Raw genomic sequence first — 27,554 nt, forward strand, 5'->3', positions numbered from 1 at the left:
TCCTTCTCTGCCCCTTAAGAGTGGTGTTACCTTGGACAACATTATTAATCTCCTTGAATTGTTTTCCAAATTGTAAAATGTAGATGACATTACAATCTGTTTCTAGGATTTTTATGAAAGTTGAATGGGATAATAAATGTGGAAAATACTCTGAAAACTGCAGTGTGGAAATGAAGGCAGCCGCCCTTGTCCCCGAGTGTCCCCGCCTTGTGCTGTTCCTTCCTCTTTTGCTTTTGTAACGGAGTCTCTGGGAACTGAGGAGACAGATGCATGTGTATGGTCTGTCTAACTATGAAATCAAAAGTTTTTTTTTAAAGTATTTTTGTATTGTAGTTTTTTTTTAAGATTTTATTTATTTATTTTTAGAGAGGGAAGGAGACAGAGAGAGAGAAACATCAATGTGTGGTTGCTGGGGGGTTGTGGCCTGCAACCCAGGCATGTACCCTGACTGGGAATTGAACCTGCGACACTTTGGTTCGCAGCTCGAGTTCAATCCACTGAGCTACGCCAGCCAGGGCTAAATCAAAAGTTCTTACTTTTAAAATAATGTTAACTTTTTCCTCATTATAAAATAAGTGGATATTGTTAAAAAGTTGAAAAATACAAAAAGTAAAAGACAAAATCACTGCTCATGATATAGCCCAGCAATAACCTCTTTAACATTCTGATATACATCCCTTTAGGCTTATTTTCCCCTCTATGTGTGTAATAGAACTGGAAGCATGCAGTATACAGAATTTAGTGTTCAAATTTTATCTAGCACATTTTCTTTTCCTTTTCTTTTTAAAGATTTTATTTATTTATGTTTAGAGAGAAGGGAGGGAGAAAGAGAGAGAGAGAGAAACATCAATGTGTGGTTGCCTCTTGCGCGACCCCTACTGGGGACCTGGCCCACAACCCAGGCATGTGCCCTGACTGGGAATCAAACTGGCGACCCTTTGGCTCGCAGGCCAGCACTCAATCCACTGAGCCACACCAGGCAGGGCTATTTAGCACATTTTCTAAGCCTAAACATTTAGAATTTTTTAAATGTTTGTGTTACACAACTGTATTGTACAGCTGTACCATACTTTATTTGACCATTTCTTTGTTGGTGATTACTCAGATGTTCGTAATTTAGTGTAATAAATTTAAAAAAAAACTGCAAAATTCCTTACTGACATTAGTAGTAGTTGTTTTTGTAGTAGCAGATCATTATGAAATTAACCTGGAACTAAAAGGCTATTTTGTAATTTTTATTTTATTATTTTAAGATTTTATTTATTTATGTTTTGAGAGAGGACATGGGAGGGAGAAAGACAGGGAGAGAAGCATCCATGTGAGAGAGAGAGAAACATTCATCAGCCGCCTCCCACATGTGCCCCAGTGGGGGAACTGGACCACAACCCAGGCATGTGCCCTGACTGGGAATGAACCGGTGACCTTTTGCTTTTCAGGATGACACCCAACCAACTGAGCCACCTTGGTCAGAGCTGCAATTCTTCCTTTCTGTCTTTTTTTTTTTTTTAAGATTTTATTGATTTATTTTTAGAGAGGGGAAGGAAGAGAGAGAAACATCAATGTGTGGTTGCCTCTCACATGACCCCCAATGGGGACCTGGCCTGCAACCCAGGCATGTGCCCTGACTGGGAATCGAACCTGCGATGCTTTGGTTCACAGCCCGCCCTCAATCCACTGAGCTACACCAGCCAGGGCTCCTTTCTGTCTTTTTACAATACTTATACAGGAGAGTACTTTTCAGAATGCAACCTAATACAACATACATGAGCATATGATCACAGTGGGGTAGGATCACTACATTAGTGACTGTCCTAAAGAGTGGTCCCCGGAGGCCACTAGCCAGCACACTCAAGTTTAACTGTGACTTTCTAGACCTTCAGGTGGAGGACACTCAAGTCCTCTTTCTAGAACCTATGTTTTAAGTAATACACACCCTAATCAATTACATAGAAGAGTAATTCCCTTAATACCTACTTGTACTTCTTGGTCTGTGATTTTTCTTTTTTTAGGTGAGTGCCTGGAGGGTGCTTTGTACTGGAAGGATCTTATCATCCTGTAACCAGAAAAGACACCAGCGTTCAGCGTCCGGTGATCTGAGAAGGTGGTGGGTTCATACCCTAACAGACCATCTTGCCTTCTGTTTTTAGCTCAAACCTTTTATAGTGAGGGTGGGGGTGGGGTAGTTATCTGCTCTCCCCGGAACACAAAGACCCGGATGCCTCCAACTTGTCCGCAGGTTGTAATCTCTAGCCAGTGCCCCAGGAGGCTGGCTGTTTTCCCAGGCACCAGGATGAGCGTTATCTGTAGTTTCTGAAACAAAAGCTTTAACATACACATTACTTGCTAGACTTACAACTTTTTACCTTAAGCTAAAATTTTCCAAGTCTTCAGTCCCCTATCAATCCTGCCCCCCCAAATTGGGTTCAGCCCTCCACATTTGGTCACTGCCAATTTTGTTACAATTCACAATAAGGAACTAGAGTGGTTGCTGAGAAACAGCAGGGAATATTGTAACTATACGCAGAATGGTTGCAGTTTGGTGAGGAGCAAGCGTCTCCCGAGTCTCACTGAGGGAGATTTCGTGTCCTTTGGAAATCTCCATTTCACCTTCTGTTCAATGGCAACTTCCCAAGGTTTGGTATTTAATAAAGCACTTTCAAGTTCCTGAATAGAGTAAAGCGCCCAGAAAGAAAACTGGTGGCATTCAAGGAAAATCATCCTTACAGTATGTGTGCCCTTCACCTGCTGAGCAACCCAGTAACTGTCCGAATGCTGGAGATGAGCCACGTGGAAGTTCTGTTTTTAGGTGCCTGTCATTGTACTTCCGCAACATTGTGCCTCTTCAAACTCCTTAAGACAGGACCAGGCAGGAGATGCTGAGTAATTTATAATGGAGGAGGACTCACAGGACATGAAAAATAACTAATATTTGATGCAAACTTTACATTTAAGGTAAATAAAAATTCCCCAGAGAGGGCAAGATCAGTTTGTTCTTCCACTTTTTTATGCATTCACTGGCATATTCTTTTCGTTTTTATTATTGCATTTTTTCCATTACCACTTATCCCCCTCCTACCTCCCCCCTCCCAACAGTTGCCACACTGTTGTCCACAACCATGTGTCCTTTTTCCTTTTTGCTCATTCCCTCCACCTTCTGACTCATGGGTTGATTCTTGTATGTGCCCTAACCAGGATCAAACCCTCAACTTCGGTGTAGGGAAATGGTACTCTAACCAACAGAGCTAACTGGCCAGGGCCAAAGTGAAACTGGAAGAGTCAGCGTGCCGGCTGCCTGTCACTCCCAGAACCAATAAGTAGACATGGGGATTGAGTCTCTATGGGTGCTTTATGCAGATGGCCAGCAATCTGAGAAGATAGTGGGTTATGCACCCCGACAGACCGACCGCCTTACATTTCCTTTCAAGCTCTCCTTTCTTATCAGGAGAAACTTGTGTAGGTAAGGGATTTGGAATTCAAGGGGGAAAAAAAGTATAGGTAAGGGGTTTGGAATTCAGGAAAGAGGTTAATCAGATAAAAGCTGCCTTCCAGCAATTTCTCTAACACTCTTTCATCTGTTGACCAGTGATGTTTTATCTGGGCCCTGGGTCCTGTGTCTCTGGTAGTTTTCTTTATCTGTTTCCTGGCCCGAGGTCTGTCTCTCCCTGGGAACCAATGGCACAGATACCATCTCGATCACTCACTGTCTGTTCTGGAGCACAAAGGTTGACTTGCTTGTGGCCTCCTGGGGTCAGGGTGGGCTGTACCCTCAGTTCCTGAAACAATAGCTTTTTACATGCATTAACTACTAAGCTTATTAACTATTACCTAAAACTAACATTTTCCAACTCTTGAGTTCCCCCATCAAAAGTAGAGTGGGTTTTATTTTCTCAAGATGGAAAAGTACAGGCTTTAGAATCAGACATCAGACATGTGAGTTCAAATTCTGGCTCTATTATTTATTACTGGAGTAAACTTGAATAAGTCACCAAAATTCTTTGAGATCGTTTGTTCCACTATAAAAATAGGGATAAACAAGGGCTACTTTGCAGAAGTTTTATGAAGGTTAGCAATACTATAGCAAAACATTTGTGCATGCTGAGAATGCAGTAAATAGCAGATACAGCCATTTTTTTTCCAAAGGTGGAAGGACTCCTTCCTTCCTTCCTTCCTTTTCTCCTCCTCCTCCTCTTTCTCCTTCTCATTCTTCTTCCCAAATAGCATCTTCAGATTTCTCAACTAGTCCCGGTGTAGTGGGGTCATTAATGCTTTGTCACTGGTGCATAGCCCAGTGACCTGCTGCCTGATCCAATAGATTCATGGACTCAGAAAGGGAAGAGCTTTTGAGCCCATCACTCTGGTCTAGGGGCTTTAATAAAACCACTTTTAATAGCAGAATTATTTTTTATTGATTGATTTGAGAGAGAGAGAGAGAGACATCAATTTGTTGTACCACTTATTTATGCACTCATTGGTTGATTTTTGTGTGTGCCCTGACTGGGATCGAACCCACAACTTTGGTGTGTTAGGACAGCACTCTAACCAACTGAGCTACCCGGCCAGGGCCTAGTAGCAGAATTGTTTTTTAAGCAACACCTTATTTAAAACACCAGTACTTACTATGTCAGGGATTGCTTTACATAACTTCAATATATGAAGGGCAAAAGCAGTTTATCTGACGGTAGCTAAGAATCTCCAGTGCTCACTCGTGGTTTCCAAGGCATGGGCGGTTCACACACTTCCCAGGCACACTGGGACTCATGGAAACACTTTAAAATCACCAGTCCAATGCCCTCATTTTAGTGACAAATAAGGTGAAGCTCAGTGTTTTCTACACCTGTTTCTGAGAAGAGATTAGATCTTGGAGCAATGAATATGGATCCTGTTTTTGCATTGCCACCAAAGAAAAACTGATAGGACACTAGTCAATTCCATCTGGAAATAGGCATGACACTGGCAGCAAGGTCTGAACATGAGTGAATACCATGTAGTCTTGTATCCTGGAATGGCATTCTTTAGTAAAACTTCTAAATGTTTTTCTTCCGTCAAGACTAAAGTGGCATTTCTTTTCTTTCTTTTTAAGATTTTATGTATTTATTTTTAAGAGGGGAAGGGAGGGAGAAAGAGAGGGAAAGAAACATCAATGTGTGGTTGCCTGTTACACGACCCCAACTGGGGACCCGGCCCACAACCTTCATCACGTGCATGTGCCCCAGGCATGTGCCCTGATGGGGGAACTGAACCTGTGGTCCTCCGGTTTGTGGGAGGACACCCAGCCCACCGAGCAGCACCAGCCAGGGCATCATACTCTAATTTCTTAAGTGTATATTTGAGCCAGTATTCCACTGTATTCTAAAATTATTTTCTAATATATTTTTGATTCGTGTATAGAATCATTGTAGTAACTGAGATATTGGTATAGCCTTCTATAGCATTTTATCACGTCATCTCTTGCAACTACCCATTGCAGAAGACAGGTAGATATAACAGGTATTAGCCTCCCTCTGTGCCTTTCTCGCTCATATATTTTCACCTTTTCCCCATTCATGCTATCATAATTATTTGGTTAGTCCATTCGTTAATTTATAATATTTTATTGTTAAGCCAGACTTAGGGATGGGTGTCAAGTCTCCTACGGCTGGCAGAACTCCTAACATTCACCGAAGTCAGGAGAGTAATGCACTGCATGGCACTGAATGCGGAGGCCCCGGGAATAAGGTACTGATGTTGCTCTGGCCGGATGGGGCACAGCATGGGGTTGAAGTCCGCTGGCCTTGGAGTCAGATAGACTGGGTTCTATCTTGGCTCTGTCACTTACGTGTGATCTTGAGTATGTTACCTTTTCTCTCTAAACCCTTGGCTTCCTCATGTGGAGTGGGGAGGTAATAATCACTTTTCCCTGTCAGGTTGTGAAGAGCAAATGAAATGTACATGTTAGCCCAATGCCTGGCACATGATACATAGTGATTTTTTAATACTCACTCGAGGATATGTTTTTATTAATTTCGGAGAGAGGAAGGGAGAGAGAGGGAGAAAGAGAAAGAGAGAAACTTTGATGTTAGAGAGAAACATTGATCAGCTGTCCCCCCACCCTCCACCCCTGTATGTGTCCTGACCGACTGGTAATCAAAACCACGACCCAGGCTTGTACCCTGACTAGGAATCGAACCCGCAGGCTTTTGATGTACAGGATGATGCTCCAACAAGCTGAGTCACCCAGCCAAGCATGGCTCATACTCAAGAGACAGAAGCAGTTATAAGTATGGATTTGTACTTGTTAAGATTCTTGGTTGCATGCTCGCTTCGGCAGCACATATAATAAAATTGGAACAATACAGAGAAGATTAGCATGGCCCCTGTGCAAGGATGACACGCAAATTCATGCAGCATTCCATATTTTTCCTTGAACAGGAACCTAATCAACAAAACAAAGAAACAAGCAAAATATAACCAAAGACACTGAAATAGAGGACAGGCTGACAGTAACCAGAGGAGAGAAAAGAGGGAATTTCAGGGGAGAATAGGAAGGGTTTACAGGAACAAATTGAAAGGACACATGGACAAAAACTAGGGGGTGGTGGTAATGGGAGGGAAGTAGGGAGGGTTGGGTGGGTGGGCTGGAATGGGCATAAAAGGGAGAAAACTGTACTTGAACAATGATTAAAACAATAAAAAAAGAAAAAAGTAAAGAAAAAAGATTCTTGGTTGTTTGGGACTCTATTCTAAGTATTTGAGTTTTGACCATTTTTATAGGATTCTTTTATCATTCTCCCATATACCCTTTCTCTTGGGCTCAGAAATTCTGTAATCTCTCTCCATGAATTTTTTGCTTTCTGTTGCTTGCATTTCATAGTAATTTTGGATACATTGAACATACCCTGATACCCAAGTAACTTGTGCCTTTTTCTCCTCCTTTTGTTACTTCATAAGCAGTCTGCAGGAATAAAGCTGCAGCCTCGGCCGGCGAGCTCATCGCAGGAAACGACGCAGTGGGGACTACACGGTGGTGGGTGGTGGGTGTGATAGCCGGTCAGGGCACGGGCAAGAGCCCGCCCACGTGTGCATGAGTAAGTGGAACAGCACATCGATGCTCCTCTCCCTCTCTCCCTTCCTCTCTCTCTCTCAAATCAATAAATAATTCGTTTCTTAAAAAAGAGCAAAGTTGTTCTTGGATTGCACAGACTGCCTGCCGCACGGTGCCTGCCCGGGGCCTAAGAAGACAACCTGGACGTCTGGTTCAGGCTTCTGCATCCAGTAGAAGGTGGAATTTTTGATTTCACAAATTTTGAATAGTTTCTATGGGAGAAGGTTAAAGTCAGAGGAAAACTGGAAATCTTGAGGATGTTGATTACAGGGAGTGCTTCAAGGATTGAATCACAGTTTCTGAGAAACAGTTCTCTAAAAGATATTTGAAATACCTTCCCAAGAAATACCTTAACAAGAGCAGCCAGCAGACCGGCCGGCCTCACGTAGCTGTGTCTGACAAGGGAACTTAAGAACTTGGTTACTGCCAGCATCGTCCGATGACGCTAATTAGGTCTGAGTGGGAGGACCGGGGAAGCCACCTTTACAGGGCCGTGCTTGCTAATAAAACAAATGGAGTGCACAAGAGAAACATGTAGAAGTGGACTTTCAGTTTATTAGTGAGTTAAAAATAGCACTCTGGAGGGGAAAAGGAGTAAAGCTTATTTGGAGATCACTCTTTAAAAAATGGTAAATCTGTAGCTGGGAAAGTTGTATCAAACATAAGAGACAAGAATCCCAGAGCCGAAAAACCTAATATGTTCTTGTTTGGCCACTCTCGCCAGCCCGAATCAACCCCAAGATAAGTACAGAAAACACCGGGAGAGCTGAAGAATGATTTCCCTTTTCCACTTTATTAAAATCTTAAGCACTCTGCTGTTGTCACCCTTCTGTTTTTTTAAGCCGATGCCTCTTTTGGAAGGTAGAGAAATGTCCATCAAACATTTCACAAATGTATTACTAGTATTTTGAAATTCCTGGGAGCTCATTGATTCTGTGAAACCTGTTCGTTGGAACCCATGTCTATTCTGAAGTGTTTTCATCACTCTAGGTCTCCCGTCAGCCAGTTCCTGGAATACCGGCTGCATGAGCTGTCGGGGGATCGCAGTTACGTGCAGTAAAGGGAGCCTTTCCCCGAGTCACCGCATTTCAGTACACTTGGGCCACAAAAGTATAGTAAATTGGGTTTGCTTCTACAGAAAACCATTTTCCATCAGTGTAGCTGGTGTCGTGCTCCCTCCCAGTGCGCAGGCGGGGCCGTGTTCGGGTGGGCTTCTGACCTCAGATACAGATTGTAACATCCTTCACGTTTGAACCGGTTTGTCCCAACAATCTTCTTACTATTCTGCCTTTATTATCTCAGCCTGCACATGTGCCAATGTCTTTAGAACAGTTTCAAGTTCTTGAAATGGGAATAATTGACACTGAAGACAGATTTAAAGAGGGAAACAGCTGGTGTGTCCTAGAAATATAACCTTGTGCTCTTGAGGGAGGACACTTCTATCTTTTTTATTGCCGACCTTTATGATAAACCCTCAAGTACAGTGCGGGCAGGTGGCACGAGGGGGGTTGTTTGTTCGTCCTTCCGTCTTCCCATCGGTTGCTGCAAGAGAGAGGAATGCGAGGAGACACCTCTTCCAAGTTTTGCTCCGTAATGACTGCTTTTGAGAGTCTTTCTTTTGTCTCCTTTCTTCTCTCTCCTCCTCCTCCTTCTTTTTAAATCCTGACAAAGTGTTTTTTGCTATTAAAAGAGCTACAAGATTAAAACTCTCCAGCAGCCCTGGCTGGGGTGGCTCACTGTGTGGAGCACTGGCCTGTAAACCTAAAGATTGCTGGTTGGATTCCCTGTCAGAACACAGGCTGGGGTTGCAGGCCAGGTCTCTCCCTCTCTTTCCCTTTCCCTTCCCCTCTCTCTAAAAAATAAATAAAGTCTTAAAAAAATAACAACACTGCAATATCTGAAATGACACTAATACGACTTGTGCTATGTGTTGTCTTGCTTCATTTAGTAGTAGCGGTTCGATCCATGACCATGGACACCAGTGGTAATAATACAGAGGACCAGCCTTTATTAAACAGTTAATATATTCAAGGTGCCATGCCATTGAGTCCTTACAATAACTTTGAAGTTGACTTATTATTGTGTTTTTTCCATTTATCCCCCTTCCATCCTCTTCCACCTCCCCCCCCCACCCCACACGATAACTCATTTTACAGGTTAAGAAACTGAGACTCAGAGAGATTAATTTTCTTTTTTTTAATATTTATTTTTAAAAAAATATTTTATTTTTATTTTTAGAGAGAGAGGAAGGGAGGGAGAAAGAGAAACATGGATCGCTGTCTCTCACATGCCCCCAACCGGGGACCTGGCCTACAGCCTAGGCATGAGCTCTGACCAGGAATTGAACTGGCAAACTTTTGCTTTGAGGGACGACACTCAACCCACTGAGCCACGCTGGTCAGGGCAGAGAGATTTATTTTTCTAATCCTAGGTCACACAGCTAGGAAGTGGTGAATTTGAACCCATATCTGATTCTAGAGCTGACGTTCTTGCCATATGCTACATGAACTTTCCATGTTTATGCACTCACAGGATCACAGGATGGTGTGTGCCAAAGGACCACTTATGAAGATGTCCCAGCTTTTATTTCCTTTTCAGGGCTGGGAGCATGCATTTGGAAGTGATATCAACATCATTATCTCCCACTGAGACAGCACATGGAGTGGGAAGAAGAGTATGGACAATCATTTTACTGGATGAAAAGGGGGAGAGGCTAATGCTTCCAGGCAGGAATTCCAGTGCGTGGAGAGGAGGAAAGACAATGGGCGTGAGGCCTGGCACCCGCAGCTACCCCTGCCAGCCTCCTTTGGGCTTGGAGATTCCCTGCTGGGCGCTAGTCTGTCTGAAAAAGAGACCTGTGGAAAGAGACAAAGTGAAAGGTTGCCAGTTCAATTCCTGGTCAAACCTAGGGAGCCCAGATCTAGGCAGACCTCTTCATTTTAGAGAAGTGGCAACGGAGGGCCACAGAGGCCAAGGCCACCAGTCAGTGGCTTCAGTAAAGGGAGAGTGAGCCATAAGACTCATTCGTGAATGTAAGGCCTGCGCCTGCCTTGCACACCCTTCTGTTCGCAGTGACCAACACTAAATAGTGCGAGTGTAAATGTAAATGTATGGTTAATGATTTCATTGTCTTTATTTAAGGCGGCTTGTGCCTGCTCTTGAGTTCCTACCTTTGCGCCTAGTCTTTCTCTGGCCCCACTGGCACTGCTGTGGGAGGAGAAAGGAGGAAAAATAAACATTGCCACTTTGTCTTTTGAAAACTCCACTCTCTGTCCTGAGATCTTGCTGGTCTTTGGTGACAATCTCAACATCTGAAAGTCAACAATTGCCAGAGATGGCGATGGTGTTTAGGACTCAGTCTTCTTACCTTGTTCACCTTCCTGGGGATTAGAGAAGACGTTTCAGCATTTCAGCATCTCAGTTCCTAAAGGCTAAAAGGCACACACCAATGGGAATCCCACAAACCAAAACAAATTCTCCTGGCCAATAGGGACTGCTCTTAAGAAGCTTTATTTTTTAAATTATTAATTATTATTTTTTTAAAAAATATTTTAGTTATTTATTTAGAGGGAGGGGAAGGGAAGGAGAGGGAGAGAAACATTGATTGGTTGCTTCTCACACGTCCCCAACCAGGGACCAGTCCCACATCCCAGGCCTGTGCCCTGACCAGGAATCGAACTGGTGACCCTTTGCCTGCAGTACGACATCCAATGAACTGAGTCATGCTGGCCGGGGCCTTTAAGAAGCTTTAGATGAAGTTTACTTTGAAAGTGGTAATAACTTGATTAAAATCTTCAGAAAAAGATGGGCACCTTTCTAATTGAAGGACTGATACCGCTCCCAGGACCCTAAGAAACTGTACAATTTTATCTCCCTTCTAGATAGACCAGCCTGAATCAAATGGAAATATTAGGGTTTGGTCCATCAGACACCTTTAACTTGCCCTTTCATTTCAGTTTGTCATTGGACGGGGTCACATCACAGAGCAGTGCAAGTCTGCAGGGAAGCCCGACCCCACACAGTCCGGTTGTCCCCCGGTGTTGCTGGGGCCTGCTGGGGCGAGGAGAGCAGCTGCTCTGAAGATGCTGGGCAGGTGAAGGAATGAGTTACAAATGTCTCTTTTTGTTTTTTAAAAGATTTTAATTTATTTTCAGAGAGAGGAGAGTGAAGGGAGAAAAAGGAGAGAAACATCGATGCGTGAGAGAAACAACCACTGGTTGCCTGTTGCACACCTGGCCCACCCCGGGGGCTTGTGCCTTGAGGGGGAATCCAACCTTGGTTTGCAGAACTAGGCCCAATTCAATGGGCCATACCACTCAGGGCTACACAGGTCTCTTAACCTGCTCTTCCCCATAGCACAGACCCTAAGGAAGAATAAAAGGCAAGCCCTGGCTGGTGTGGCTCAGCAGACTGAGCGCGGGCTGCTAACCAAAGGGGTGCAGGTTCCATTCCCAGTCAGGGCACATGCCTGGGTTGTGGGCCAGGTCCCCGGTGGGGGCCACGTGAAAGGCAACCACACATTGATGTTTCTCTCCCTCTCTTTCTCCTTCCCTTGCCCTTTCTCTAAAAATAAATAAACAAAACCTAAAAAAAAGAATAAAAGGCAAAAGTCACCATAATCTAGATCACTGGTAAAGAGAAGTGAATTCTTTTTAGAAGGTATTAATGAAGGGTTCATAGCAAATCACCTAAAGACTAGTTACGCAGTTTTTCTCCATCTTAAGTAATTCATAGTTCTGGTGCCACTTAGTGGTCGGAGGTGGAACTGAGAGGCTGTCCTAAGGCTTGGCCAACTCTCACGCAAGCAAGGCTTCAGAAATAATGGTCAGTCTCAGGAAAAATAACTTTCTTCTGGCCTGCAAAACCCTGTTTAGACTTCTCAGCTTGTTTGTTTCTTAAACGAAGCTCCTACGGAAATTGTGCTAATCACGCCGAAAGATGCCAAATTGAATTGGGTAGGAATGCTTTTGGGTTAACTGGTCGTTTAAATCAAACCCTTAAAAAAGTTTTGAGTTGAGCCCTGGCTGGTGTGGCTCAATGGACTGAGTGCCAGTCTGTGAACCAAATAGTCACCAGTTCGATTCCCAGTCAGGGCACATGCCTGGGTTGCCGGCCAGATCTCCAGTGGGGGCTGTGCAAGAGGCAACTACACATTGATGTTTCTTTCCCTCTCTTTCTCCCTCCCTTCCCCTCTCTCTAAAAATAAATAAATAAAATCTTTTAAAAAATTGAGTTGAATGAAGAACACAAATGAATGAAAAATCTCTTTAACCTCAGTTTGCCTTAATATATGACAACTTAATGACTATCTATAGTAAATCCTAACCGGATTAGGAAAAGGGTTTGCTATTTTTTAAAAGATGAGCTAGAGATTGGTGGGTTTTCTTTTTCTTCACAAGGCACCTTAGGGAAGTGTTAGATTCAGCCCTAGTTTCCATAGTTAGAGGAGAAGATTGAGCAATGTTTCAAGGCCGAGTACATGATTAGAAGTTAAGAATGCTAAGGAAAGCTTCAAGAATGATTAAATGAATGGAAGTCCAGTTGTACTCTAAGACTTTGCCAGAAGACACAGAAAGATGACAAGGGCCATGTAAGCCATGATCCTTGTCATCAGGACCTGACAGTTTATTTTTTAATAACAGTTTCTATTGATGAAGGGTTTTAACAAGAAAATTTCAATCAGTTCCTGTGAGCTCAGTGCACAAACAAGGGGGAACTGGCTTGGCCCAAGAGATTTTTTTATTAGAGGCATGTGAATTTTTAGACCTTGTAAAACACTGGAATGGATTCTACAGGGACAGATTCCTCTTTTAATACAGCTGTTAAAAAGGGAGAAATTCTGCCCCGGCCGGATAGCTCAGTTGGCTAGAGCATCGTCCTGATGTGCCAGGGTTGTGGGTTTGATCCCCAGTCAGGGCACATACAGGAAAACCAGGGAATGCATGAATGAGTGGAACAACACATCAATGTTCCTCTCTCTTGTCACTCAGATCAGTAAATAAAGGAAAAATAAAAATATTTTAAATGGAGAAATTCTCAGGTTACTAAGTATGCTCAGCTATACACTCTCACTCACTACTACTAACCAAGGAAGGTACCAGGTGGTATCTTTTGAGCCCTATTTGTCTCTATGACCTGGACTCTAAGCACGGTCTTCTTGGTTTTAGAGTTCAGGATTCACCCAGTCCTAATCTGCTTTGGTGGCGGCATTAGCTAGAGTGGTGCAGCTGGGGTTCAGCACGCTTCCCTGCCCGTGAGTATGAGGCGGGCCTGCTTCAAAGCCTTGCGCTTGATGAAAAGCGAGTGTCCTGGTTATCCGGCTTAATTAGACTCCTCCGAACTTAAGGGCAGGCGGTGTTAGCCTCTCACTGGTCATTCTGAACTCTTGGCTCCCCACCAAAGACGTTGAGTGATAAGACTGAGCTGGAATGTGGAGGTTCTCCTTATCCTTTCCCCTAGAATAACATATTTTATCCATTATTTTCCAACAAAACATATTTTAAGAATTGTGTTGGACTTATAATCTAGAAAAGATGTGTATTAGACAATATACAATAAAAATAGGTGTGTTTTGCTCAGAAAAATAACACAAATAGTTATTTAAATACTTAAAATAGGTGAAAGAGACAACTAGGAAAGTACAATGCTCATAGGAGAGGATGCGTCTCCTTCAAGAATGAAAGGCAGTATGGCCTGATGGGTAGGAAGAGCCAACCCCGGAGGCCAACTTTAAAGGTTTTTTCCTCTCATCTCTGCCATTTAGTTTTTTGGCCTTGAGAAAATCACTTAGCATCTGTGTGCCTTTATTTCCTTGGGTGAATGAAGTTCTGTGAAAGAGCGCATGGCCTGGTTTATTGTGAGTTTAGACCTAGTTGGCTGCTACAGCATGTGGTGGCTCTCGCTGCCTGCGCACGGGTTAGGAAGCTGCCTGTGGCTCTTCTGACGGCAGGCGACTGCCCCCTGAACATTTTATTAGGACAGTTCTTAAATATACAGAAAAGTTTAAAGAATTGTAATGACTACCCATTTACCTACCACCTTTTGCAATCCTTTTACACATTTTAACATACTTAACTAACATTAGAGCAGCAGAAATGGGCCTAATTCCCTCCTAGCCATGAGCCCTTTTCAAAAAATATTGGACTTGAGAGTTTAAGGAACAGATTTTCTCTTCATTGATGATTGTATAAATATACCGTATTCTGCCATGTATACTGCACTCTCGTGTACAATGTGCGCCCACGTTTTTGTGCTCATTGTACACAGGATTATTCTACCCATGGTATGTATTCTTTATACTCATTTAGAATGTGCATACTTAGTTTTCCCTAAAAAATTTGGGCAAAAGAGTGCACATGATACATGGCAAAATACGGTAGTATTTTCAGTGCTGCATCATCACAGGGGAGGATTTATTTAAAAATCCTGGACACCTGCAGAGGCCTTTCAGCACACCTCCCAGAATAGGCCCAGCGGTTGCCTGAACCAGACCCCAACTCACCTCCCTTCCCTCCAGCCATGCAGAACTGAAAAGGGCATGGCTCTGTGCCAAGACAGTAGCAGAACCTGCATCTCTGGTTGATCCTTGGCCTTCCCACGAATGGCTCCAAGGGAGCAGCCAAAACCATCAGTAATTCTGCTTTCATAGGTTGGGAGGTCAGCTAAGCCCATCTGACGAGGACTGTACCCTTGCCCACCCATTATTTCATTTTCTCACTGAATGCTAATTAAATGCCTACTCGAGTGTGTCAGGCAGCGTGCCACGCCAGGATCGTAACAGTGGGATACTGTGCACACTGTGGCACAGCAGGACAAAAGCAGCTACGCGTGGTTTCTAAATGTGGCTGGCATCTGTCCTAACTTCTGTGATTCGCCAACCACATGCCACAGTTTGGGTCTAAACGGGTTCTTTTGCAGACCCTGCCCTAAGAGTCTGTAGAGGGAGAGCTCACTAGATTGGAAAAATGAAGTCTTTTGCACATACGAGGCTAGAATTAAAAATCCCAATCAAGTAACCTACAACTCGAGGTTTACTGCTTCGTTCCGGTCTCTGTTCAACCGCTGATCCTTCAGTTCCTGAAAGCACAGCTCCCACCAAGGTCGAGGAGGGTGTTCTGTGAATGTCAGTTTTGTATTTAGTCTTCTCCTGCAGAGTGAGGCTTGCTTCTCGTGGACTGACTGCCACACCAGTGTCCTTCTCCAGGAGGAACACACTAGCCCCTCCTTTCACGCAGCAGAGCCATGGGAAGTGATGTGCTTCAGGTGAGGGGAAAATCTATTTGGAACAAAAACGTTCTGCCCTAATGCTCTCCATTGCCTCATATATATAGTCCAGAAGACAGAGAGAATTAAAAACATAGAATGGTGAATCAATAATGTTCTGGGTGCACTTAAGCCAGTAGAGGTAGGTTTACTAATAACTTTTAAAATTAGGCCTGAAGCCATTAACCTTCTCATTCATGAAATGAAAGTGATGCAGGAGACAGAACGCAGGCATTCCTTCCAGACTGGGGTGTGCTGCTGAAGCTAGCTACCTACTTGCTCGTAGGAAAATCACTGGTCTACTTTAGGGGTCACTTTCCCTAGCTGTAAAATAAGTATGTTGAACTTGATATATTTCAGGTCCTCTTCTAGGCTTTGAAACAGGTATATGGAGTGGTCACAGAATTTTTAAAATTGTTTGAATTAGTTGCTCCCATTTATAAATCAGGAGGTTTTTACATAGACTATGAATTGTTGGCTTCTCAGAAAAACTGGAAATGCTGGCATCGTTGACCCTGCGTTTCTGCCGCAGCTGCCACCACCAGAGGGAGGGATGGCTTCCTCCTCAGGCAGGGCGTGTCCCTTCAGACAGTTCTTCACCCTGCCTACCCAGCCCACCTTTCTGAGCTTTTGAGCTGTAGCCCCATTTTAGGACTAGAATTAGAAAATTAAATCAAAGTTACATGTTCATTTTCTTCTTCTTCTTTTTTTTTAAATTATAGTTCAATGGCAGGTCAATGGCTTAATCTACGATTCTGACATATATTTAATTCATTACAGGCACTAGCCAAGAAGGGCACGGGGAGCTTTGCAGAGACTCACAGGAGGGAACCGAAGGGTGCTGGAGCGCTTATGGTAATTTGACATATAACTCAGAGCCTAATTGCACCAGGTGAGGTGGCCTGGGTAGTTTATTCTCTGTTCCCAGAGTTAACGAGCTTCCATGACGTAACTCTCTTTGTGAATATCAAATGAGCATCCTCTGGAAGGCAAATCCTGGAAAGGTCAACTTGTGGAAGAGGAAAGGTTTGCACAGCAAGGGTGGGAGAAGGCATGTGGCTTCCCTGCATAGGAGTTAATCTTTTATGAACTGTCTTTCCTTTCTTTTTCATATTAACCTTACTGTTCCTTTCAATTGGATCTACCCAGGGAAATGTGGTGAAGGAGGTATTTTTATTTTTGCTCTTAAACAATGTAGCAGAAGCCCATGAAGCCGATACGATCCTTTAAAAATGGTGATTTCTCACAGTAATGAGGAAGATTCACTGTGGATATGAACCAAGCCAAATATCCCAAGCCGATCCTTTACTAAGAATAATTTCCTCACACCTCCCTCACAATGCTGATTTTTCTACCTTCATAGAAGAGAAAACCAAGGCTAGGATGTTTAAGTAGCTTGCACAACAGAGTCCACCGTGAGTGTCAGAACCAAGACCAGGTCCCCCGACTCTCTGTCCATTGTGCTACAGGGTTTGTCCTTGCTCTCCTTCAGGGAGTTCCTACATTAAAGAATATAGACACAGAAAGGGAAATGACTATTGCAGCAGTAAGGGTAGTATTTACATCTAGGGTGGGGGACAGCGGTGTGATCTGAAAGGCATGTATGGGGGTTTTGTTCAACTAAGGGGTGGTTGCTTAACCATCGTAAATTCTTATAAAGGGAACCTGATCTTTGCCTGGGACTGTCCCAGTTTAAGCCTCAAACTAGGTTAATTATTAATAGTACACTTTTTTCACTCTCCAATGGGTTTTGTTTTAGATGATGAATTATATGGTGAACTATTTATTACACACATTTTTTGCACTTTTATGTATGTTTATTATATCTCAAAAATTTTTCTTAAGCTTAAAACTATTTTATTAGGAAGTCTGACCTATGATTAGGATTCTGGGCCATCCTGACAAACCTTATATTCGGGCTGCGGTTCATGGCTTCTGTGCGGACTGCAGTGTTAGCAGCTATGATTTGGGTGCAGTCTTCCTGGACCATGGGTTTGGTGTCCTCTCTTCCTTCTGGGGCAGGAGATCATCATCTCTGTTGCTTGGTCCTACATGTGGCTTGAGAAGTTGTGTATCCCTTAGTCCTAATTGTGAAGGTCAGTCTAAGATAAGATATGAGAAAGCACTCTGAAAACCACGAAGGTGTTTTTCTACTTGCAGTGGCGGGGGTTTGCTGAGTCCCTAAGTGGCAGGACCCTAGCATCACTGCGCTGGTTTCTGTCAGTTCATCTTCCTGTAATAGAGCCCTTCTGCTGAGAACTTCTTTAAAAAAGATATTCTATTTATTTATTTTTAGAGAAGAGGGAAAGGAGAGAGAGAGACAGGGAAACATTGATGTGTGGTTGGCTCTCGCATACCCCTTACTGGGGACCTGGCCCACAACCCAGGCATGTGCCCTGACTGGAAATTGAACCGATGACCCTTTGGTTCGCAGGCCAGCACTCGGTCCACTGAACCATACCAGCCAGGGCTCTATTGAGAAATTTTATAGCTCCTTACTGCCTATATAATGAACTCTAAACTCCTATACTTGGCACTCACCCCACTACAAACCAATCCCAACCAACTTTCCAACATTACTCTTGCTCTTCCTCTACATGTAGAGGAACATATAGAAGCAAATATATAGAGGAATATATAGAATATATAGAAACAAATTCAACCACACGGTGTTTCAAAAATGCTACTCACTTTCTAACCTCAACTCATACTTTTCTTTCCATCAGAATACCCTTCTTTCTTCTTTCTCAATCCTGTTGTCATGGACTGAATATTTGTGGCCCGCCAATTCATATGTTGAAACCCTAACTCCCAGTGTGACTATATTTGGAGATGGGCCTCTAAGGAAGTAATTAGGTTAAATGAGGTCATACCGGTGGGACCCTGATCCAATAGGATTAGTGTCCTTACAAGAAGAGAGGCCAGAGAGTACTTGTACTGTCTCTCCACGCGTGCATCCGGAAGAAATGCCATGTCTGTGGGCCAGGAAGAGAGCTTTCATCAGAAACCGAGGTTTTGGGACTTTCATCTGGGACTTCTAGCCTCCAGGACTGTGAGAAAATAAATTTTGGTGGTTTAAGCTGCCCAGCCTACAATATTTTGTTAGGGCAGCTCACCCTACTTAGAATAGCTCTTACATCGACATATTTATCAAGGACCAACTCAAAGACCATAAAACTTTCCTTAATTACTTCACTTTATTTATACTGCTTTTAAAAGAAATTTGATGTTGTATCTTGTATTATGTAGTTATTCAGTATATGTTTCCTAACCTCCTTACTGGTAAGTTTTGGGGGCAACCTCTGATTCAAAACTATAGCCCCGCAATGCCTAGTACAATGCTCAAAACTTATCAGATACACTATGTATCTAAAATACATCAGTGCATATAGAATATACATTACATAAGGTTACAACTATATTACATATTAGTTTAATGAATGAATGAATAAAAGAGCAAAAAGCAATTGAGTGAGAAATAAGACATCACTGTATTTAAAATTTAAAGAGGCAGCAGAGAATTGAGGTGTGTATTAATAAATGGGGAGTAACAAGTCGAATCTTCAGTTTAGTGATGTTTAAAAGAAAACAAGCAAATAGGGATCTCAGAGGAAATAAAAATAAAATTTCCTCCACTGAGGACTGACATACTATTTGTCCACACGTGGGGAGTTTGACTTACTATTGGTGTAGAACTTCTGCTCTTGCTTCAGAGGAAGTGGGGAAAAGCCCACGGGCACGAAGTCAGCTGGCACCAGGAAGCTGGCACTGTATGACTCGAGTCCCAATCATGAATTAGAGCTCTGGTACCTGGCCCATGCGCGTCTGAGTCTTATGGGAGGGCTCAGGATTGGACATTCAGGATCTGTTCTTTCCACCGTGGTCCCCTTTCCCATTTGCAGCTACCGCCCTCCTGTCAGAGTCTCCCTTATCTGCAAGTTCCTCCTCACTCCCCCGTGTGGTTGTGCAGTTCAGACTTCTGAATGGCAATATTCACACGGGTCAACGTTGAAGACTGTGAGTGAAACGTTTCCCTAAACTCACATCCTGAGTTGAGTGCGTTAGTCATGATGACAAGGATAATCGAGCTCCAGACCTTTCTTACACCTCTGTCCGAGGCTGAGCTGGAGGCTGGAACTGGGACGGAACTGCAGTCAGAAAGCGCATCCTAAAACATGCTGGCAAACCCCGCAGTTGCAGGGCATCGCAGTCAGGGCGACAGGTGTCCTAGAGCAGGGCCAACAGTGCATCATACCAGCAGAAATCCACCCCCGACCCCCAGTACCCCAGCAGGTCAAGGGCGCAGTGAGGAAGGAAGTAGGTGACAGTGCTCCGTGCAGGGTACAGGAGACCTCTCGGGGCTGCCCAGTGGGAGGTTCCAGAGGGGCAGGCTCCCTGGGATAAGGGAGTGGGGTGCTGTCCAGTGCCCTGGGAGGGTGGCAGGTGGTGGCAGAGTGGGAGGTGGCAAGGGGCCACCCATCATTGGCAGGGTGGCTCCCTCACACCCACCTGAGACCCCAGACTCCCTAATCTTGAGGAGCTTGGGCCTGTCTCAGGAGAGGGAGCTTTTTATGTTCCCTTGTCAAAAAGCCAGTTTTCTTTCTCTTTATACCCCAGTGACTATGTCTAGCAAATATCTAGAAAAGGAGAGAAACAGAAGAGCCCAAATCAAGAAGGTACATAGCATTGCTGATTTTATTTTATTTTTGTTACTCTCATTGGAGCTAAAAGAGTTCTATGTATGGCAACAAATGACAGTGTTGCTTCAGGGAGAACAGGTGTGAGTCCAGGGAAAGGCGGGGTGTCGCCAGCATTTGCCCAGTTCCTATTTCCTCAGAAGACCTTGTGCTTTGATGCAGTCACTGTGCCACTGTTGAAACGATAACTCTGAATATAGCTAGGTGATATGCTGGGGGCAGAAAGCTTCTTTATAAAGTTAGAGCTTTATGTTGAGAAAGGAAATATGTAGAGAGTTATTTGGTGTTTTATTTGCAATCTTTAAAACCACACTCTAAAAGACTTTCAGGTCTGGACATAGGGCCTTCCCAGACCCCTGAACCTGCGGATGCGGAAGCCTGTCCCTTGCAGATGAGGAGATGGAACAGCCAGGTGAAGGGTTCCCTTGGTGTCTGGTGAAGGGTTCTGGTAAAAGGGGACTAGGGGAGAGAGATAGAGAGAACGTCAGGGGAGGTGTTTGCTAGGAGGTTCTGGCTTCACCTACATGACTTGCTTTTGGGGGTCAGAACCTACCTAGGATTAGACATCCGCAGCGACCGTTTAGCAATCTCGGGCCTTTCATAGGACTTTTGGAGGTGACATATGTTCAGAAGTCAGGTTTTTGTTGTATTTTTTTTCCCTTTAGATTTAAAAAATGATCCCTAGAAGCAAATGCTGTTTTTGTCCTCCATTCATCCAGATGGACAGACTGGAAGCGCCCAGAGGCCATGAGAAGCCTGCACTGGCAGGCACACACTGAACAAGACGGTAACTTCTTCGGCTGAAAAGCCTCCACAGGCAAAGGAAGATCCCTTTTGCTAAGGAAAAATTACTTACAAAGAGTGCTCTGTGACAAAAACGACCCCCTACCCTATATAAACATCATTCAGCAATGTCCTGTATGAATTTGAGCTTGGTTTATTTTATACCGTAAATTGCATTGTAAAATGTCCTTTCTGACATTTTTGCTATGAAGTCCTGAATTTCTAGCTTGCTTCTAAATTGCTGAATGCCACACTTTCCTGACTATTCTAGGGTTCTCTGAAATGTGCAGGAAGTGTGTGTAGGTTTGACAAGCTCTCCCCGACCCTGTTCTCCACACTCTAATCCCAAAAGTGTACATTCAGCATTTGAGAGCTTTTAATGATCTTCCCTCTTAGCTCCCTTAAACACACATATACTCATACTCTTGAGGAAGTTAAAACAGTTTCATTTTCAATCAACTGACTTAGAAGGACTTTATCTATCCTTAACCTTTGTCAGGTTTTTCTAAAAAGCTCAACTTTTTTCTCCTAACCTTCAATAAGGCTATTTTGATAAATGCATGCCAAGTCTGTGAATCCATATTTTTCATCTGAACTTACATTTAAATATAGCAATTTATGAATTGGGGGTGGGGAAGCAGCACCAGAAACTGAAGGCCTGGAAGCTAGACTTGGGAACGTTATTTGAAATGATCAGAATAAAAATTCTTTCATTTCTTAAACATTCTACAAGTATTGTTGTGAACATCTACCATTGTCCTAGGCCCTGATAATATGGCAATGAACAAAACAGACAAAATCCTCCTGCTCAGGAAGCTCAAATTCTAGTGGAAGGAGACAGACAATAAAACAAATGAAAGGAAATAACGCAGAGATGGAGTACAAGGAGTGTTTGTTTACAAGCTTTAAGAAAGTGGCCCTTTAGTAGTCCTGAAGGAGGTGAACTAGGGGGCTATGCTGACATCTGAGGGGAGGGAGTCGCAGGCACAGGAAACCACAGGAGGCGCACCTGCTCCCAGGGGAGTGTCCTGGAGAGAATGAGAAGGGGGAGGGTCTGGCTGGAGCAGCAGGTGAGGACATCAGAGAAGTCAGAGGAGGCGCAGACCCCTCAGAGCCTTGTCCGATAATGTAGGTACTTACTGTGATGAGATGGGAGTCCAGAGCAGAATTTCAAAGAAGGGATCAGGAGCATCTGGTTTAAAAGGCCACTGGCTTCTGGGCTGAGAAAGGAAGGGGACAGGTGTAGAAGTAAAGGGGAGACCAGTTAGGAGGCCACTGCAATCATTCTTACCAAAAGTTAACCAGAAGAATTTGACTGGGTTTCAAAAAGGGAAGAAAATAGGCTTGCTGAATTTACAAAAAACAAAACAAAACAAAAAAAAAACAAATAAAAACAAAAATAAAAGAAAAAAACAAAAACAAAACCAGGGAGCAATTATTTTTTGGATGTTAAAGTTTCAAGATAAAGATCAATTTGTCAGTTATTCTGCTACCTTATCTCCTTCAGACAGCAGTGGGCTGGGAAATTCTGCCCAGCTAGGACTTCAGGATTTTTTTTGTCTACTCAGCTGAATCTAGTAGGGGTTGGTCAGTGTGGTTAAGAATGAGCCTCATGAAATTCTACAGTATGCCACACGTGGATGGACTTCGAGGACATTATGTTAAAAGAAGCCAGACACACAAAAAAGCCAGTACTGCATATTCAACTTATATGCATTATCTGAAATAGTCTAATTCATAAAATCAAAGACTGGATGGTGACCACCAGAGGGTGGGGGAGGGGGAAATGGACAATTAAGATGAATAAGCTTTAGAGATCTGATGTATGACATTGGACCCATAGTCAACAATAATGTATTGTGCACTTAAAATTGTTAAGATGGTTAATATGTTAAGTGTTCTTACCATAGTAAGATAAAATTTTTGAAAAAAAGAACGAGGCTGTCATATTGAGTAGAATATGAAGTTACAACAAAAGCACTCTAGATGAGGATTGTTAAGTGTGCATGAGTGTGTGCATGCATACATACATATTTGTTTTTTAATTTTTGCTAATAACAGTAATATTCATTAAGGAAAATTTGAAAACTAATATTAAACAAAAAATTTAATACAACCGTTCTGGGAGGGGGTGTGGGTAAAGGCCCTGACTGGTGCCGCTCAGTGGGGTCGTCCTGAGGTCCGGAAAGGTCGCAGGCTCGATTGTGGGAAGTGGCATATGCCTGGGTTGAGGGCCATCCCTGTTGGGGGTCATGCAAGAGGCAACCCGATTGATAATTCTCTCGCACTTCGCGGTTCCTCTCCCTCTCTTTCTCCCTACATTCCCCTGTCTCTGAAAATAAATATAAAAATAAAATCTTAAAAAAATAAAGAATGAGCTTTCCTGTGTCTGTTTAGAATGTCCCTTCCCTTCCCATTTCCTAAAGTTGCCTGGGGCCCTGTTAGAAATACAGACTCCTGGCTCTTACCTTTTCAGTAAGCATGAAATGGGGTTCATGGGATGTACACTTTAAGCAAGAATATGAGTAGATTCTTACAATTTGGAAGATGGGGAAATTGCTTAACTCTAACCCCACGTTCCACACACCCTTCGGGGCTTGGGGCACACGGGGAAAGCGTTGCAGAGTGCCCAGCTGGCCAGCAGGTGGCGGCACCCGACCGCAAGCTGCAGAGCGCGCGCGTCCCTTAGGGAGAAGCAGGAGGCTAGAAAAGCAGGTCCTTGCGGTGCTGGGGCCAAGATTACGAGAGGCGGGCGCGGTCGGTGTCCCGGCTTCATTTTAGGATAATGTGCATCTTAAGCCGTGCCCAGTGCGCTTCCCGGGCTTCTGGGACAGGAAGGCTCAGCCCTCTCTTTACCTGCACCAAGCACTAGGGAGCTATCAACGCGGTGCAGCGAGTATCAGGCAGCCTCGCACCACAAGACGATAGTCCAATCTGGCCAAACTAAGTGTTGGGTTCCACTACCTAGGCTCCACAGGGAACCAGGACCCCGAGGGCAGCCCCTTTTCATAGGCCACCAGACGGGGAGCCCCGCCCCCTTTCGTACAGCTCTCCTCTGCGACTGGCTCTCGGGCTCCCACTGGCCACACCTCCTTCCCTCGCACATACACAAGAGTCACGCGCCTTTCAGTTGGAAACTTGGCATGTGGAGGAGGATCGTGGCCCTCATATCCCCACCCACTTACCTTACTATTGGCCCGCGGCTCCGCTCACGACCACGCCCCCATTCCAGCCCCCTGGCTGGGAGGGCGACAGCCCGCTCGTGACTGGCTGGTCCGCCTGCCTCTCGCGGTGGCGGCTGGTGCTTTCCCCTCCCTCTCCCCCCAGCCGCGAGCCTCCAGGTTTCTTAGTTGGTCCAGGCCCAGTCAGTGTCAGTCAGGGAGGCGGACTGCTGAGCACTGGGTGCGGACGCTCCATTGCACTCTCGCTCAGGGGCCGGTGCCTGCACTCGCGCCGCCGGCTGGGAAGGATGAAGCCGCAGCTGGAGCAGCCACCCTATGATTGGCTGTGGCGCTTGTGAACCCAAAGTAAAGATGGCGGGCGGGCAGGCATCTGCCGCACTGCCCACTTGGAAGATGGCGGCGCACCGCAGCCTCAGCGCCCGCGGCTGGGGGGTCCTGCAGGCGGCGGCGAAAAGGCTGCTGCCGCTGCTATTGCTGAGCTGCTGCTGCGGCGCGGGACGCTGCGCCGCGGTGGGCGAGAGCGAGGAGACGGTGATCATCGGGTTGCGGCTGGAGGACACGAACGACGTGTCGTTCATGGAAGGGGGGGCGCTGCGGGTGAGCGAGCGGACTCGGGTCAAGCTGCGGGTGTACGGGCAGAACATCAACAACGAGACGTGGACCCGCATCGCCTTCACTGAGCACGAGCGGCGGCGTCACAGCCCGGGAGAGCGCGGGCTGGGGGGCCCCGCGCCACCAGAGCCGGACAGCGGCCCCCAGCTCTGCGGTATGCGCACATCAGATATCATCATCATGCCCCATATCATTCTCAACCGCCGTACATCGGGCATCATTGAGATTGAGATCAAGCCGCTGCGCAAGATGGAGAAGAGCAAGTCCTATTACCTGTGCACATCGCTGTCCACGCCAGCCCTGGGCGCCGGCGGCCCGGGGTCCGGGGGTGGCACTGTCGGGGGCAAGGGTGGCTCCGGGGTGGCCGGGCTCCCGCCGGCCCCATGGGCTGAGACCACCTGGATTTACCACGACGGCGAGGACACCAAAATGATCGTGGGCGAGGAGAAGAAGTTCCTGCTGCCCTTCTGGCTGCAGGTGATCTTTATTTCGCTGCTCCTGTGCCTGTCGGGCATGTTTAGCGGCCTCAACCTGGGGCTCATGGCTCTGGACCCGATGGAGCTGCGCATCGTGCAGAACTGCGGCACCGAGAAGGAGAAGAATTATGCCAAGCGCATCGAGCCCGTGCGCAGGCAGGGCAACTACCTGCTGTGTTCGCTGCTGCTGGGCAACGTGCTGGTCAACACCACGCTCACTATCCTGCTCGACGACATCGCCGGCTCAGGCCTCGTGGCCGTGGTGGTCTCCACCATCGGCATCGTCATCTTCGGGGAGATCGTGCCCCAGGCCATCTGCTCCCGGCACGGCCTGGCGGTTGGGGCCAACACCATCTTCCTTACCAAGTTTTTCATGATGATGACCTTCCCCGCTTCTTACCCAGTCAGCAAGCTGCTGGACTGCGTCCTGGGCCAGGAGATAGGCACAGTCTATAACCGGGAAAAACTGCTGGAGATGCTCCGGGTCACAGACCCCTACAACGACCTTGTTAAGGAGGAGCTGAACATCATCCAAGGGGCGCTGGAGCTCCGCACCAAGACGGTAGAGGACGTGATGACTCCCCTCCGGGACTGCTTCATGATCACCGGTGAAGCCATTCTGGACTTCAACACAATGTCGGAGATCATGGAGAGCGGCTACACTCGCATTCCAGTGTTCGAGGGGGAGCGCTCAAACATCGTGGACCTCCTATTTGTCAAAGACTTGGCATTCGTGGATCCAGATGACTGTACTCCCCTGAAAACCATCACTAAATTTTATAACCACCCCTTACACTTTGTTTTCAATGACACCAAGTTGGACGCTATGCTGGAAGAATTTAAGAAAGGTGGGAAATTTTGGTATCTTTCATTGGCTTGCTCTTTCTCTGTCTCCATCTTCCTCCCTGCTTGACTCCTCAACCCCCCAAGGCGAGTTGACCGGAATTTCTCCTCTCTTTTAATTGCAAAGTTGAAAGGGTGGTTTGGATTTGGGGATGGGTTGAACTAGAAAGCGCTTGTAGGTTCTTTAAAAGCACAAGTCTGCCATCACTTGCTTTTTCCCATATCAAAAATGCAGGCTTCCTATTTTCTCTGCAGGATACTTTCCTAGCTCTTGGGTCTGGAGTGCTCTGCTGCATTCATTGCCCCGGTTGTGAGTGGGTGGATGAAAGGAGGGGGCAGCTAATGCCATGCTATGCCATTTGGTTGACATGTACTAATCGTAGGCATTTGGAAAACATTTAAATAGCTTTTCTAAACCCAGTACAATTCCTTTCCTCCTCCTTAAACATGCATTGGCGTTTCAGAGATTGGGAGTGCATTTTCAATAGCTTCTGGTCCTGGTTGTCAGTGACCTATGGAGGAAGACTGAGGTCTGCCTTTGGTGACAGGGGATGGGATAAACCAAGTATGACCAAAAAAATTCACTCACTTGGATGTGACTTGCCTTAGCTAGAAAAGAGGGTTTTTTGTTTTTTTAAACACTAAAGTTCTTTATTAATATATAACTTGAAAAGACTAGAGGTAAGTTAACCCTTTAAGAGGCTATATCTTGTCTCATGTTCTTCACTATTTGTTTATATTTACCCAACAACAAATAAAATTTCCCAAACCAAGTGTGGTTTTGGCAGAACACTAGAACCTTTAACAGTGGGACGAATCCCTCTATTATGATTTATTTATTCCTTGAGTTTTCCTGGTGTAAAAGTGTCCTTTTTAACCTTGATCGCCTGGTACATTAAATTGCAGTTTGTCCCCACATCAGCATTCGCTGTTCCAGGGAATTTTAACAAGGAAGAGAAGTGCAGAGTCTGAGGTGCTCACCTTTCTTGTACTGTGGTATATATTTTGTTTGTTTTACCATGTAATGTACAACTAAATACCAACTCATAAATACCAATTCAGTAAAATTATTACTGAAATTCTGCCTTAAAAAAGTTTCTAGTAAATAGCTTGTGTTATTTGTTTATATAAACTTTAAAGACCCGATAGTCCTCAAAACTAAGGGTTCATTCTTCAAAGGGAATTTTGATCACAGATAGTGGTTCAAGACCATGTGTGAGGGTGACAGCTCACTGGATGTGATGTCTCAACATCCTTACAGAGTGTGTGGTTGTCCTAATGTCATCTCCCTGCCCGAATGGGGTCCTCTCTGGAACAAATTCACATTGCAGTCATTTTCAGATAAAGGAAAGAGTAGAATGTGCTTCTGAGATTGTGATTTGCATTTACAAGGAGAAGGAGATTCTTCTGGGTTCTTTTTTTTTTTAAAAGTATTGATTGATTTGAGAGAGAGGAAGGGGGTGGGTGGGGGAGAGAGAGAGAAGGAAAAGAGAGAGAGAGGGAGGGAGGGAGGGAGAGGGAGACATCAATTGGTGGTTCCAATTATTTATGCATTCATTGGTTGATTTGTTGTATGTGCCCTGACCAAGCATTGAACTTACAACCTTGGCGTATCCGG

The 27,554-nt window shown here is 44.9% G+C and overlaps 1 protein-coding gene and 1 non-coding gene across 5 annotated transcripts in view; both read left to right on the forward strand.

The window, feature by feature from the left end:
• Positions 1-6,291: 6,291 nt before the first annotated feature.
• LOC123829168 lies at positions 6,292-6,398 on the forward strand. The gene has a single exon (XR_006787555.1). It is a non-coding gene; the product is annotated as a U6 spliceosomal RNA (small nuclear RNA).
• A 17,731-nt stretch (positions 6,399-24,129) lies between these two features.
• CNNM2 (cyclin and CBS domain divalent metal cation transport mediator 2) overlaps positions 24,130-27,554 on the forward strand; it is a 137,519-nt gene continuing 134,094 nt past the window's right edge. For all 4 annotated transcript variants that reach the window (XR_006787511.1, XM_045854003.1, XM_045854001.1 and 1 more), the window contains exon 1: positions 24,130-25,941. Coding sequence is in view for 3 of the 4 variants with exons in the window: in XM_045854003.1 (XP_045709959.1) it covers positions 24,321-25,941 (1,621 nt within the window). In the remaining variant the exon portion in view is untranslated. The remainder of the gene's footprint in view (positions 25,942-27,554) is intronic.

The sequence above is a fragment of the Phyllostomus hastatus genome, unplaced genomic scaffold (assembly GCF_019186645.2).
Source record: "Phyllostomus hastatus isolate PE091 unplaced genomic scaffold, TTU_PhHast_1.1 phas_scaffold_1066, whole genome shotgun sequence".
Lineage (NCBI taxonomy): Eukaryota > Metazoa > Chordata > Mammalia > Chiroptera > Phyllostomidae > Phyllostomus > Phyllostomus hastatus.